A 16,663-nucleotide genomic window follows, 5' to 3' on the forward strand; every position below is an offset into this window, starting at 1 on the left:
CTTAATGTACTCTTTGTTGTTATTCAAACATTTCAGTTGTGTTTGACTTTGTGACTCCATTTGGGGTATTCTTGACAAAGATACTGGTTTGCCATTTCCTATTCCAGCTCATTTTACATATGAGGAAACTGAGGCAAACAGGATTAAATGATTTCCTGTCCCACCCCCTTCCTCCAGGGTGACACAGCTAGAAAATGTCTGAGGCCAGATTTGAACTCAGGAATATAAGTCTGCCTAATTCCAGATCTCTATCTGCTGCACCCTCTAGCTATTCTACCTTCCAATCAAATGGGAACTCCTAGGTATTCCCTGAACTTCTGTTGTCTGATCTAGCCAGGACATTCATTGGAGTTTCATCCTCATGAGAAATTCTTGCTGTGGAAGATCCCTCCACTGTTCCACAGATGACATGGAACAGCCAAACTGGCTTTCTTGTTACTCCTTACAAGTAACACTTCAACATCGATCTCTGTTCCTTTACACAGAGCATCTCCCCTTTCTGAAAGTATTCTCTCTTCACTTATGCTTAGAATCCCTAGAGTTTTGTTTTTTAAAGATGAACTCAGATGGCGTCTAATACATGAGACATTTCCTGCTCTACCATGAGCTACTAGTGCCTTCAGCTCAAATGACCTTAGATTCATTTGGTATATATTTTGTATAGATTTGTATGTATATAAGCTGGTGACCTTTTCCTGCCCAGTCACAGACTAGCATCACCTACTATCACTTGAGGGAACCACAGACTGCTCCAACGCAACTTCCATTGTCCTACTGCTCAGTTCCCAACAAACACAGGTCTCTTCTTCCCTCAGTGGAAGGATCCCTCACCCCATGCTACTCCAACCCTTGGGCCTACTCTCCTCTAAGTAGAGGACCATCTGCCCCTGCCATCTTTCCTCGAGGTCCTAAGGACCCTATCTCTTGCCCTGTCACTTTCCTTTCAGAACCTAGGTATTACCTGGCCTTTCCATCCAACATGAACTGAAAATTAACATAAGCCTCTTTTGATTAGAATGTGAGCTGCCTGGGAGCAAGGACTATCTTGATAACATCTGTAAAGCACTCAGCATAGGGTCTGGGTCTGGCACACAGTAAGTACTTGATAAATGCTTTCCATCCTATATAGGGTATAACCCCTGAAATAGCTAACATTTATATAGTGCTTACTATGTTCCAGGCCCTGTGCTAAACACTTCACAGTTGTTATCTCATTTGATTCTCACAACAACCCTGAGAGGTAGGTGCTGTTATTATTATCTCTATTTTACAGTCTGAGGCAAACAGAGGTTAAGTAACTTGCCCAAGGTTATACAGCTATTAAGTGTCTGAGGCTGGATTTGATCTAGGGTCTCCAGGCCCAGTGGTCTATCCAGCGTACCATCTAGCTGCCTTAACTTCTTAACTTAATCTCACTGGGCCTCAGTCCTCCTCATCCATAACTTGAGGAGAACAGATTAGGTGACCATTATGGTCTCTTCTAGTCCTGAGCCTAGAATTCTATGATTAATCATTTTTTATTAAAACTACTTGAATAGATGAAAAAAAAGGAAAATAAACTGTACAAGTCAAATGTGCTATAATCTAAGACTTGTCACTGCTACCTACAGTTTTTATATAACTTATGCATACTTTGTAGAATATATTATGTCAATCTAAATAGGGAGGCTTTTGCATTGCAAAAGTCATTAGAAAAGGTAAATATATTGATAAACTGCTTCTAGCATCTCTACTATTTAAAGATGCTGGGGAGGCATGCAGCTGTGCCAGCCAGATATTTGATTTGAGATTTTCATAGCAGAATCAAATTAAAAAGGACAGAATTATATGTCAGAGTTGTAAGGAGACCTTGGAAATCATCTAGCTCAATCTCTTTGTTAATATATGAAGCCCAGAAAGGGAAAATGACTGTGCGAGTCAGAGGGATAGTATCACAGCTAGAGAGTCAGTCAAGTGCATTTATTAAATGCCTGCTGTGTGCCAGGCCATGTACTTAACACTGGGGACAAGAAAGGCAAGAGACACTCCCTGCTTGCAAGGAGCTCCTGGCCTAATGACTACATATGAACAAGATCTATCAAGGAATAAGGCAGAGGTGAGGTCGTCTCAAAGGGAGGGCACTAAGACCAAGGAACACTGAGAAAAGCTACAGCCTGAAGGAAGGCAGGGAAGTCATGGGATAAGATGGGAAAGAGAATGTTCCAGGTCTGGGGGATCATCAGCATGTAGTAAGAAACTGGAGTACTTAAATCTGGGTCTTCTGCAAACAATTTCAGTATTCCTTCCACTTCTTTATTTCAGTTGATCTGTGATCTCTTCAATGTGGGGGCTCTTTTCACCTGAGCAGATCACAGCCCAGCCACAAGAAGAGAAGGCACCAATGAGCTGTGATCTTTGTTATACCATACCTTAATACATTATATATACTGGTTCAAGCCTAACTTAAGATAAAACTATATCAAAAGGCCCAAAAAAGGTAAGCTTCTCCCTCACTTGTAAAGGCTTCTAGAGAAAAACAAAACTACAACCTTGTTCGGTAATTTTTTTCTACTTAATGATAACTGTAAAAAAAATTGTTCCCTATATCCTTTATTCTTCAGTTTAAGCAAGGCATTTCACTAGATTATTCATATCTAGGTTATACTTTATTTTTCTCTTGTAAAGAGATAATATTTATTTTTCCATCTTTTTGTAAAGCGTGTAAGACATGAAGCTACACCCTTATGACTATGAATTCTGTTGCCACCAGGATTAGCCTGAGTAGATAATGAAATCTATGTTATGACACGAGGAGTTTTAGCATTTAAAACATTTATCACTTACTCAGATTCCACAGCATACAGAAATCTATCATTAGATAGGTATTTCCATTATAGCCTCAGCTTTATACCTTTAAAATAATTTTGTGAAAGGTAACTTCATAATTTAATGGGAAAATATTAGTGAAGAGCCACAATGACAACAACAAGAATAAAGTCATATTTCACCAACTTTTCAATTTGGCCTAAGGCTGATCTTCCTTTACTATAAATTCTCAACCAAAATACCGATATACTTTTCTTAGAGCTTTTGTTCTGCAATATACGAAAGTTATAACAGTCCTCCTATACTCGTAAATTTTAGAGCAAATTATCCCCAAAACTATAGATGTTTATTCACATATCTATATGAAAAGTGAGGGAGCTATGATGTCTATGGTTCTTGCTAGATCAAAAATTCTATAAATTCTATGAATTTAAACTGAGCAACAACTCGATTCTGTAAGGGAGTCACAATTCTAAGTAACCTTTAATTCTGGAAGTTGGAGGAGGGGTAGGGAAAGAAGGATGAGATTTATTTTATATTTTTATTGTTTCACTAAATGTTAAACACAGGATGACAACCCTTACACATAAAGAGACAAGATGATAAGTTTATACACATTACTTTCATAATGTCCCACAAGAAAATACGTACAAAAAAGCTTATGACAAATAAAACAAATATATTTTGTGCCTTTCTAATAGTTTCTATATGTGGTCACAAATTACAATCACACAAGTGGTTGCCTTTGAAGTCCTTTACTTCTCTTAATCTTACTCATGTTAGAGATCCTGTGGCCCATGTCCTTGTTTTATATTGTTCACCTCCCCATGCAGAAGCCCCTTATTTCTCTTTGAGCTGACTACCCACATATGTTTTCTTTTCTGAGGTTAGCCTTTTGCTAGCATTAAATTGTCTGTTCTGTGTTGAGAAAAGCTTTTCAACCAATGATCAATGGCATACCACTATGGCATGAAGAACTGCCTGGCATGCTGAGTTATATGCCAGAAGCCTTTATGGTGCCCATAAAGTAGAACACTGCCATCAATCTTCCGGACTGAGCGACATGAAGGAATCGTAGTGGGGTAGAAACCCAAGTGGCCTATATATGGGGTATATATAGGCCATCTTTCCTTTCTTTCCATGCCAGCAGATATCTACCACCTTCAAAAGTGAGGGACATGTTCATGACCTCCTAAAATGTAGAAATATGCTAAAGATGCAAAATCTGGAAAAAGCATACTAACAATATAAAATAAAAGCGGAGAACTATGGTAGCATCCCACAATCTTTCTACTTTTATTAGCTAGGCACCGCTTCCCTGCCAATATTTCCTATTTCAAGAATACATGTGTCTCCTAATTCTTCCAAACTTAGCTTCAGGATAAAGACACTATGCTTACTACTACAGATGTATTTATGTTAATCACTATTTACGAACACACAGAGTTAGGTAGGTACGTTAGAAAAAGTCACCTTATATAACGTTTCTGATCATGTAGGGTAGATGGAGTTTCAAGCAATTTGTCCAGCAGCAGTTCTCTTAAGTCTTCAATCCGTGTTTCTACTTCAGCATAATCTATTAAAAAAGGAAAAGGTAAATGTTAATGTCAGGAAAAATGCATTTGGAAACACATTTTCCTATGTCTTTATAGACATACTAATCAACTTAATAAAGAAACTTTAATATAGACAGCATATGAACTATATTGAACTTTCTTGATTAAATTTTTGAAAAGTTTAATTTGCTTTTAAGGTTAGAATCCTTAGAAGCACATGGTTTTCTGAAGAGGGGAATAAGAAATGTGGTTTTACTTTTGTCATAAAGTATCTAAGATTGAGGCCAGCCAGTAAAAGGGTTTTCTTTGAGAGTAATCATAATTGAAAATCTTTCTCATTTTTCCCAGAAAAATGGGAAAAATAATATAACACTTTCCCTGCACACTTCACAGGGCTATGGTAAAGATCAGATGACATATGTGGTAGCATTTTGTAAATTGTAAAGTATTATAAATATATAGGTTATTATTATTATTATTATCATTATTATTTAGTGACAAAGCTCTGTGAAAGTTTAACCAATTATTTTGATTTTGCATTCTTACCTCTAAGTACGGGTGGATTTAAATGATTACAACTTAAATTCATTCTGACAATCAAGTGCAACTACTAAATGATCAAGATTAAATTACTTATTATTAAATTATTTCCATAGTGGCAGAACCAATTATAGAACTTCACTTCCCTATACTATAGATATTACACCCTCTGGTCCTCAAATTCAAAAAAACAATTTATTTCTTTAAGATGATGCATCTGACACTTTTCACACTTAAAGCTAGTTCACAGAGAATTGTAGCCTAAGGCACACATGACATATTTCTTTAATGCTTATTTAATGAAAAAGATTATTAATTAATTAAAGATCATCATTTAAACAATGTCTATCCAGACATATGAAGGAATATGTTCATGATTTCTATATTTATTGCTATTTAAGTAATTTTGAAATCACTAGAAAAATACAGCTGATCTTGGAATTAAAGAATCATGGCATAGAAGATACCAGGTTAGCTATAAGTAAGAATAATTATAAACCTACACCCCTTCCCCCCGCAAAAAAAAACCCTGCCTGAAGATTCCCATAATGCTGCAGCTTAGTAAAATGCCCTAGTTAGAAACTCTGCTCAAGTTATTGTTTAAAATAGTTGTTCCAAATTCTAAAGAGAGCACCAAATAAACACATATAACATTCTTTGCACAAGCTAAAACACATGTAACATTCTTCGCAGAATTATAAGTTCCCCATTCTTCCTATAAAAGGAAAGCTGAAAACCTAAAAGTAATAAACAAATTCTTACATTTCTTGAAAACTTGCACCTCCGTTTTCCCGAAGAGCGACTTGGCTTTTTCATAGTCATTAATGACTACATCATAATCACCCTTTAAAATAATGTTTTAGAGACTGTCAGTATAGCTCAATAAAAATAGATCTAATTAAACTTTTGAAAAATGATAAATAGCATGCTTTTAAAATATATAAATAGGTCTGTATATGATGTGTATACACACTACCTTTTGAATATTCCTTTCAATATTTAGAGGAAGGTTGAAGAGAAACTTAAAACGCTGAAGAACATTTAGCGCATTTCTGGTGGAATCTGCTTTGTCCTTTCGGCCTAAGACTTCTTGAAACAATGTATCAGCAGTGTTACTGGCTCCTATTTCAAAATAACAATAAAAAAAACTCTAAGAGAAAAATCTTTTAATCAACAGAAAATTTATTCAGTCTTTGGAATCAAAATGTTGTACATTACCACTGTTTTGCATTTTTAAAAGAGATTTTTTCAAAATCAGGTACAATGAGAATATGTTACAGTATACTGAAAAACAATTTCAATCTTGACTGCTTAAGCCTTAATGTGGTGAGAGCTGTATACCATTAAAAACCACATTTTCTAAAACTAAGTGTTTAATTTCACTGTGGTGAACTTATAGTTTATTTTAGCCAGTACCCTAAATTTCATAGAAAATCTCAGGTAATTAGGTTAGTTGATTAACATAGAATGTATCCTTTTTAACACACAGCAAAACCATAACAATTAAATTCCATGAGTTTGATATTTAGATGTGTGGTGATAAGTGCAACAGAAAAAAAAGAAATTTTTGAGGAAAGGATTAAATACACACATTGCTTAAAATATTTCATGCCAGGAAAAAGGTACAAATTACAAAAATTACTTAGCTTAATACAATTTAATATATAACTTTAAAGAAAAAGTACTATTTAAAAAAATTGATAGCCCTGCATTTTTTTTTCATTTCAATAAATAGCTGGTCATTACACAATTCTCATGCTGAATAAATCTCATAAGTATGTGAATCACAATAATGAAAGGACTGCTTCTTCAGAAATCTAAGTAAAATTTATTTTATGCAGAAATAGTTCAAATTTTTCACCTTATGAATTATTTTTAATTAGTCACAAGAAAAAAGGGGGAAAAGGTTAAACTGTTTTTGCTTGTTTGATCACTGCCTATCAAAACTTTGTACATTATCTGGTCTAGTGGCGATACTTTAAGCAAAGATGGAAAAAATTACATCAGTCTCACTGGGTGGCTTGCATGCCATATTCTCTAGTCAACACTGTGGGTGGCCTGATCATGTTAAAAGTCGTCTTTGTAAAATAATTATTTTATCTAAATAATGTTGAAACTCTGTTGAAAATTTAAAGGCCTGATGTAAAAACTTTGTTTTGTCAAGATAGCTACTTTCACCACACACTACTTCACGTAAAATATTCTGATTTTAATATACATGCATATGTGTGTATGTATACATGCCATTCTGTCCCACTCTCCAAATCTTATAAAAATGGCTAGACGAATATTTGAAATATGCCTCGGGCTAAAGTTTTTTCCCTTAAAAGAAAATTATGAAGTGCTTGTTTATTGATATTTTTTCCAATATAAAAACTTCTTGAATAGTAGACATATAAATGAGCAGATGTGAAGAATGGGTTTTCATTTTTTTTTAAGTACTTTCTTTTGAGGATAAAACTAAACATCACTAAAGATTTTTTTTTTGGCATAATGCAGGAATTCTGTTCAAACAGTACAAGAGATCAAAAATACTTTTCCGTCATTATATAAAGTTACTTTTTAAGAGATTAAGCAATCAGTTAGTTCATTAGCTACATTTTAATGCAGTAAAAGTAAAAATAAGAAAAATATAAATTCTAAATTAAATTCCCAATTAACTTGGAAGTAAGTTAAAAGATTAAAATGTACTGACATAGAAATCAGTTTGTGACTACAAGGAAACTAAAAAAAAGTTAGGGGATAATTTCTGGCCAGAAAACTTAAAACCTACATGAAATTTTTTTTGAAATGTCCAATTGGCAGTTCAATGAATGTGTATAATGAAAAATGAGGATAACTTATTAAAAGGGCAAAAAGAAATTTGTAACACTAAAATTTTGAAAAATTAATGCCACCAATTATAATTGGGTTCTAATCTTTTAAAAACTGGTAGCAACCACTGCCTGAGAAAATGAACATGACTTAGGTTTTGTACACTTTTGTTTTTCTATATCTCAATACATATGATACACCACCTGACATGTGTGAGAATTTTAAGGATGCTGCTAGAAGATTAAATATTATCTTCAAAAGAATTTTCAATTTTAACTTTAAAGTATCAAAAAGTAAATAGGTTAGTAGTGTTTTTTAAAATACAATACACTATATAAAGGCAAAGATGTGTTAGGTATCAAAAATGTGCATGTAAAATGAAAATATGTGTATGTCACCTTATTATCCTATTAAATTCCAGGGAGTTCAGAAATACATTCTTTTGTGATAAAATTTTTGGCACCAACCTAAGCATTCACAAATTTAATTTTAGAGTCATTTCATCTATGTGAGCATACATGAAGTGTGTGTTTAATTCTCTCAAACAAGCACTGTAAGAGCTTAGTCAAGTGGACATTTTCTATTAAAAGCGATCACAGGCTAAAACAAAATTATAACTTATATTTGCATGTCTTTTGTAACTTTCAATAACATTTTCCACACATTATTATTTTATGTGACACATGATTACTCCTATTTCAATGTAAAGAAGACAAATATTTAAGCAGTACACCACTGCTTCAAAAATTCTGTACAATTAACTTCCTTGCTGGAAGACTCTTACGGAGTATGACCATATGCAGTTGGGGTTCTCAGGGTAAGGAGTACAGTTAGTATGAAGGGAGCAATGAACCTTTCTTTTTTCACTCAGAATTTCAAACAAATGGGTGTATCAGTGTTATATATGATGTACAAAAATTAGATATATACTTACTTATACAAATTTCAGTATAGAACATAAACAGTTTATTATCTTTATTAAAAAGAGCTGCAGGTACAGAGCCCTAAAAGCAGTTCTCACTGAGCAACAGATAAATACAAGTACCAACTGCAGTAGTCTTTGGATGTGTTTTTTTTTCTTTCCAGACTTTAGAAGTTGCCAACAGGAAAAGATTCTGTAACAGCAATGTATAAGATATTATGAGGGCTGATAGAGATTCAAAGGTTAGTTATAAAGTTATAACTAACTGACCTTCCTTTCAAGGAGTTTAAATTGTATGGGGAGGGGGGAGAGAAAGGGAGAGAGAGAAAGATGGAGGGAGAGAGGAAGGGAAGAGAAACAGGGAGAGGGAGAGAGGAAGAAAAAGGGAGAGGGAGAAGGAGAAAGAGAGGGAGAACGAGAGAGAAAGAAAAAAGGTAGAGGGAAAGAGAGAGAAGAAGAGAGTGGGGGAGCAGGAAGTAGATTACATGTCTATAATTATGACACAATGCATATGCAATATATGTTTGAAATGTGTACAAAGAAGAGGTCCAAGCAAAGTATCATGAAACATCTGAGGATGAAGAAATCTTTCAGAGATGTGATATTTGGGTTAGGCCTTAAAGGGATGAACATCAACAGACAGAGAAGGAGAAGGAGATAAAAGCAGGGGAACCCAACTCTAACTGTGGAGACTGGCATGGAAAAAAAGAAAAAAAATATATATATATACACACATATACATACATACACACATATATATGAGAGATTTGAAATGCATAGCATGAAAATGGGAAGCAAAGAACAGGTTATTTTGTTTAGAATATAGGTTACATGACAAAGAACAATATTAGATAAGACATGAAAGACATTTAGATGTCAACTGAACCACATTCTTAATTGTGAAAAAATAAAACTGTATTTAAATGAACATGCGCCAAACGAGTGTTGGCTTTAATCAGAAGTAATATCTAAATGATTTGTTTTTTAAAAAATCTCCTAAAAGGAGATTTCCTAAAGGATTTTTTTTTTTAGATTTCCTAAAGGAATTTTAAAACCTCTGCCTTTTAAAAAAAATTAAATTCTAATGGTAATTCATACTTTGGTGTGAAATTCACATCTAGCTTAATAAAAAGCATGTTCTTTTAGTCAAATGATATTAGTTATGATAGTACAAATGGGTATTATGTGTATAAGGTAACATGCAATTGATAAATTTGTATATATAGAGCACAATCATTTTGACAACTGAAAATTTCTGCAAATCCATGAATTCTAAGTAACCCACAGCTTTCCATAACAGTGTACCTCTCACCTATGAAAATGATGCTACTGATATATTATCTGTAGGGCACACAGGTTTTTTTTCCTATTAGGGATAATAGGTTTACACTTGTCTAATGTGCACTCTCACTTGGTCTTCACTGTACGAACAGCATTGTGAAGCTGTAGTCAAGAGTAGAGTCTAGAGCTGTGGAATAGTAAACAGCTGTGAATGGGTTATATGATACTCATAATCATGCCCTCACTTTCCAAAGTTAAACAACACAACTAACAAAATTACAATGCTAATTGGAAGTGTATTGATAATAAAGCAGGCACAGTCTCAGAAACACTCAGTTTAGATAGAAAACTCTTTCAATTTGGGAAGAAGAGAGCTGGAATTAATGGAAGAGATGATCAATATAGTGGAAGGCTTAGAAAGATTTTAGGATGAAGATGCAGGAGTATTTTCACTTGCAGATTTTCAGGGTGAGAAAGGCAAGGCTGGGATATAGGGATCACCGATAGAACTGGAAAAGGTGTTGACTGAGTGAGGAAAATAAGGCTGCCTGTACAAAGCTAGGAAGTATTTCTCAAGGCCTTTTAATATCTACTTATGATATGAGTGTACCAGGCAACTGTTCCATACTCACTGCTCTGGTGAGTGTCTGAGACTAAACTAGCCTTGCAACTTGATCCTAAATCCCAAAAGTCCTCTGTTAGTCAACAAGATCCTTTATCTTCACCCTGTAATTCTCACAACTCCTGTTAACTCTGACAGTAACTATGAGACTACCAGGTGCAAAATGATCTCAAGTACTGTTAACTGCAATAGAGTAATTCCAGCACTGCAGCTGTCATAATCCATGGTAGGAGTGACAGCCTCCTAGATGGTTTAATCTGGAAGACAGACCTTAATAGCACTGGTGCATTAAGGATCTGAAGTGGTCAGCTACATTTGCTGAAAAACATTAAGGTAAAAGGTGCAGATAAAACACTCTCATGTCCAGAAATCCTAACTTTCAGGAAAATCTAGTCATGTGACATTAATGCTTTTTTAGGGGGGAGTTAAACTATAGTAGGTTCATTGAAAGCAAGAACTGTGCTATTCTGAAATCATATTTTTATATCTCCTACACTGTGCTCCAACTGTAACCATTTAGCATATGCAGAGTATTTTACCTAAAAGAAAATGAATTCGAAAGCAAGTCAAACTAAACTTCATTTCTTAAACTACATTTTAGTAGATAGTTTTCAAGAGGTTCTATGGTTAAGAAAAAATCATTACCTGCTGGCTTACCTTCTGGTAAGGAGTCTTTTCATACTTAACTAAGCTTGACGCGAGGCCACAGATATACAGTCAGTTGCCAGGGCCATACCTGAAGCCTATTAAGCTGAGGGTCACATCTATGCCATGAATCATGGGAGCAGCTAAAGCTAATAAGGTAACTGAAGCAATCTACTTATATTCTAGGTCCCTTACCCCAGAGAGAGCTGAGGATTGGGCGGCTAATACGATCAATGTCATTGCTCAATGCAACCCCTGATGTCAATGGAAATTTTTGTAATCCAAAGTGTCTACTGTCTGCTTATTTTAAATGGCTACCCTTTTAAAGTGTTCTGGCTCCTTTTGTTCTCACCACAAAACTATAAGCCAGCATTCAAGAATCATGCAGATCAATATACAGTGGTGGCAAAGACAGATAGGTGTTTCAGGGGGTAGACAGAGCATTGGACTTGGAGTCAGGAAATTCTGAGTTCACATCAGGTCTCAAGATACTTAGCAGTTGTGTGACCCTGGGCAAGTCACTTAACTTTGCTTGGCCTCAGTTTTCTTACCTGTAAATGGATATAATAATAGCACCTAACTCCCAGGGTTATTGTGCGTATAAAATGAGATATTTATAAAGTGATTTGCAAACTTTAAGTACTATATAAATGTTATTACTATAATAATAATTATTATTATCTGACCAGCTCCTTACTGAGCTTCAAGTGCCTTATGGCATTTCCTAGGACAGGACAAAAGGAACTGTGGCTACATCACAGGCTGGCACATTACCTGTCTATTAGCAGCCAGATGGCACAGCGGATAGAGTGTTGGGCCTGGAGTAAGAAAGATATGAGTTCATATCCAGCCTCAGACACTTAGTAGATGTGTGACCCTGGGCAAATTACTTAACCTATGTCTACCTCAATTTTCTCATCTGTAAAATGAGGATAATAACGGTACCTATCACCCAGGATTGTTGTGAGAATCAAATGAAATAATAATTGTAAAGCACTTAGCATAGTAATTGGCACAGAGTGTTATAAAATTTTAGCTATCATTTATTATTTTATTCTAACATCAATAAATTACTTTAAGGTTGCTAATAAACATAAGCATTGTATCTCTTCCTCAGATCTAAACTGCCCATTATATGCCAATTATAAACTTTAAATGCTGACTATAAACTTAAAAAACTGAAACAGCTATTTTAAAAAAGATTTTATCTAAGAGGAGAAGAAACTCTAGAGTTTCATCTTACTATGGAATAACAAAGACATAAGAAAGAGGAAATTACTAATATGCTTCTCTGATTTAGACAAAGTAGCTGATAAAGGTGGTAAAGACAATAAAAACAATAATGACACAGACAACAAAAATACAGTAATATTAATTATCCAGACCAAATAGTTGCCTAAAAGTTATCTATTTACTTCAGTTTCTTTTAACAACCTTTATAAAAATCAGTATATACTCAGCCAAGGTGAGAGCATAAAGGGAAAAAACCTCCAATTTAAAAAAAAAATAAATAAATGTTTCATCCTTGGCATAAAAGCAAGATATAATGATTTAGCCTTTAAATGGAGTTGAAAAATGTACATGTCAGTAAAAATTTTCTAGAAGAATTTTATTGTAATATATACAAAACCCTGAATACTTAATTGATAAATTATGGATGCACGGGACAGCTAGGTGGCACAGTGGATAGAGCTCCAGCCTTGGAATCAGGAGGACCTGAGTTCAAATTTGGGCTCAGACACTTGACACTTAACTAGCTGTGTGACCCTGGGCAAGTCATTTAACCCCGACTGCCTCACCAAAAAAGAAAAAAAGAAAAAAAAAGAAAAAAATCATGGATCCAATAGACTGGGGTTTCCCCATCATTATTTTAGTAAATAAAAACATAAAGAAAAGTTACTCATGTTAAAAGAAATTTTTTTTAGTAATTTAGACAGAACTTGTATCACAATTCACATGGTCACAAAATAAAGACATTTGTCTGAGCAAGCTGAACTACATTCTTAAGATTGTTGTTGTTTTTTATCAGCTATCATATAATGACTAACAGAAAGAATGAAGCATTTTTGTAAATGCTGATTTCCTCTGAGTTCTGTATGCTTGGTCTCCATTTCTCTACTTTAAAAAAAAATCATGATCTACCTAATCCTGCCCAAAAGTAAAATAAAGTCGATTCTTAACCAAAGTAAATATCAACATAAATTGTCCATAGGTATTTCCAAAGAAATTTCTTTTATTATAACAGAATATAAGTCAAAAAGGTCTGACTTCAGATTTCAAAATGAAAAATGCTGAGCAACAGAAATATTTTAATACTTAATGATTCTATACTTTCTTCAATGGAGATCATTCCTCCACTAGGAAGAACCCAATACTCTTTATGACTTTTGTACTCTGCAACCAAGCTGATGATAAGCTTTTCTGAACTTTAATAATAAGTTAGACCTTGGATAATCGACAGCTAACTACTGGCACACACAAAAGCCTTTATGGTTTGGTAATTCCTAACAAAGTTTTCATGCTACTACTGGTGGAGTCTTCACAAACTCAGGGATACTGTTTTATTGATTGAAATAAGCCTTATTTATACATTATAGTATCTTTTAGATATTACCTCTACTAATCAAGCCACATTTAGCATTTCCTGTACTGATCATGGGCAAGTGTGACAGGTGGATCCTGAAGAGGGGAAATATTTTATTTTGGGTTTTTTGATGTTGCTTTTAAAAACAAGTTTCCTATTGCCTTGCCTCAATTCTTAAGAAACCATGCTGGTTCTATAATGGCAAGTTTTTCTCTTGTTATTGCTGCTCTTTTAAATCCATTTTTTTAAAACAAATAACATGAACCAGTGGCAAACATTTCAGAGAAAATAATGTAGCTATAGGGACAAATACTATATCTTTCAGAGACTTTACCTGAGCAAATTTGCAAAGATGACAAAAAAAATAGAACACTCATGTTGGAGAGACTGTGAGAAGACAGATACTCTAATACATTGGTGGAGGTATTATGAAGCAATTCAACCACTCTAGAGTTTGAAATTAAGCAAGAGAAGTGACTAAACTATCTATATCTATTCACTCAGTGACTCTACTGTTGGTTATATACTCCAAGAAAGCAAAAACTCTAAAATAAAAAAAAAACACTAAAGTCACACATGCATACACACATATAGAGAGATGAGGAATAGTTGAAAAAACGGATATATGTATATGAATGTATCAGAATATTACTATACAGTAAGAATGATATATACAAGGAATTGTGAAAAATTTGGAAAGATGTAGAGCAAAATAAGAAAGACCAAGAGAACAAGGTATAGAGTGAACACAATGAAAAGATCATTAAAAGTTAAACTTTGAGTAACTAAAAAACAAATGCAAGTACCATTCTAGAAAACAGATAACAAAACACGCCTTCCTAATCCCCATCTATATACCCACAGCAGAAAGGTAAAGGACCACTTAGACAGAATATTGTACACGATGAATTTCTTTACTTAATTGTGTTTGTGTATCATAAACAGGGGCTGAATCTGGAGAGAGAGGTTAAGTAAAATTACTGTAATGTAAATGAAAAATGATGTCAATAAAACATATTTTCAAAAAAACCCAAATGCTACTGTAGAAATAGCTTTGATAAATTTTCATGGAGAACCTTTTTATTTAACCACATAATATATAAGATAAGTGAATTCTTACAGCTGAAATCATTGAAAAAAACAGAAAAATAAGTTTATAAATATTAGTTAAGTCCAAAAATTAAAAATTTAAACTCAAAGTGTTCTAATTAATAAGTATCTCCTGGGGTCTGTCAACAAGCATCCAATATGCCCTTACTACATGACATTTACTGTCCTAGGCACAAAGGAAGACAGACAAAAACACTGTCCCTGCCCTCAAGAAGCTCATATTCTAATTTGTATATAACTATGTACATAGAAAATATATATAGAAAAGATGGAAGGTATTCTTAGAAGGAAGGCAGTAGAGCAGGCAGATTTTGAAATATTCAGTAATATAATCAATTATATTAATGTAGCATCCACTCTAGAATCACTCCTCCCATCCATGTATATCTGAAACAAAAAATGTCCTATGGTTGTCAGGAACGGATAATGAAAGAACTGAAGATCCAGGGCTCAAACAAAAGGGAAAAAAAAGGGAAATAATTCCCAAGGTATATACCTCAATAAGCATGAAGTCAAGTCTTCAAATTCAAGAGCCAAGAACCTGGGGGCAGAGCCAAGATGGCGGAGTGAAAGCAGTGACTTGCTTGAGCTCTCCCCCAAACCTCTCCAAACACCTATAAAAAATGGCTCTAAACAAATTCTAAAGCAGCAGAACCCCACAAAAAGACAGAGTAAAGCAAATTTCCAGGCTAAGACAACCTGGATGGTTGATCAGAAAGGTATATTGTGCAGGGCTAGTAGAAGAGCGCAGTGCAGCGTGGGTGCGCAGGCCTCAAAGAACCTGGAGCAGGCCTCGGAGGATTGAATTGTGGGCAGCTATGGCGGTTTCCAGACTTCTCACCCACAAATGCCAAAGGCGTGAAGGTCAGTGGGAAAAGTCTGTTTCTGTGGTACTGAGAAAGAACGACGTTGTCTCAGCTCCATTCCCCAGGCACAGCCCAGGGCAGTGGATGCCTCCTGAGCTTCTGGCCCACAGACTGAGGAGGAATCCAGAGGCTGATCAGAGGGAGATTGCAAGGATCTCTTTGCAGTGCTGAGGCAGGAAACTCTTGCTTTGCCCACGCCTGGATCTGGGTCACAGTTCTGGGCAGAGTTCCTGGGGAGAGGAGGAGTGCTGGCGTGGTAGACCTTGTAGTGGCAGTGAAGAGAAAACCCTCCTCACAGTTCCAGGACAGAAAGGAGTGCTTGTGGTCACTAATAGACCAGAGCACAGGCCAGGAAAGGAGTAAACACCTCACCCCTTATCATACCACCTTGCAAGAACTGAAAATGTACAGGTCCCTACAAGCATCTCTGAAAACAGCTGAATAAACCCCCGAAGCTTGGGACGGTACCTTCTCCACACTGGAAGCTGACTCTTACCTTAACAAAGAGTTTAAAACTCAAGTAACTGGCTGGGATCATGAGCAAGCAGCGCAAAAAGAGTCATATTATATTTTCTTACTTTGGTGACAAAGAAGATCAAATATATACCAAGAAGAAGACAACAAAGTCAAAGCTCCTACATCCAAAGCCTCTAAGAAAAATATGAATCAGTGCCAGGCCTTGGAAGAGCTCAAAAGGGATTTTGAGAAGCAAGTAAGAGAAGCAGAGGAAAAACTGGGAAGAGAAATGAAAGTGATGCAAGAAAACCATGAAAAACAAGTCAACAGCTTACTAAAGGAGACCCAAAAAAATACTGAAGAAAATAACACCTTAAAAAATAGCCTAACCCAAATGGCAAAAGAGGTCCAAAAAGCCAATGAGAAGAATGCCCTAAAAAGAAAAATTGGCCAAATGGAAAA

General features: G+C 35.0%; 1 protein-coding gene across 7 annotated transcripts in view; it reads right to left on the reverse strand.

Moving 5' to 3' along the window:
- EXOC2 (exocyst complex component 2) overlaps positions 1-16,663 on the reverse strand; it is a 238,954-nt gene that overhangs the window by 140,277 nt on the left and 82,014 nt on the right. For all 7 annotated transcript variants that reach the window (XM_020976652.2, XM_020976651.2, XM_020976649.2 and 4 more), the window contains 3 exons: positions 5,878-6,023; positions 5,664-5,745; positions 4,279-4,381 (listed from right to left, as the gene is read on the reverse strand). In XM_020976652.2, the coding sequence (XP_020832311.2) occupies positions 4,279-4,381; positions 5,664-5,745; positions 5,878-6,023 (331 nt within the window). The remainder of the gene's footprint in view (positions 1-4,278; positions 4,382-5,663; positions 5,746-5,877; positions 6,024-16,663) is intronic.

Source organism: Phascolarctos cinereus, unplaced genomic scaffold, assembly GCF_003287225.1.
Source record: "Phascolarctos cinereus isolate Bilbo 61053 unplaced genomic scaffold, phaCin_HiC Scaffold_4;HRSCAF=312, whole genome shotgun sequence".
In the NCBI taxonomy this organism is placed as follows: Eukaryota; Metazoa; Chordata; class Mammalia; order Diprotodontia; family Phascolarctidae; genus Phascolarctos; species Phascolarctos cinereus.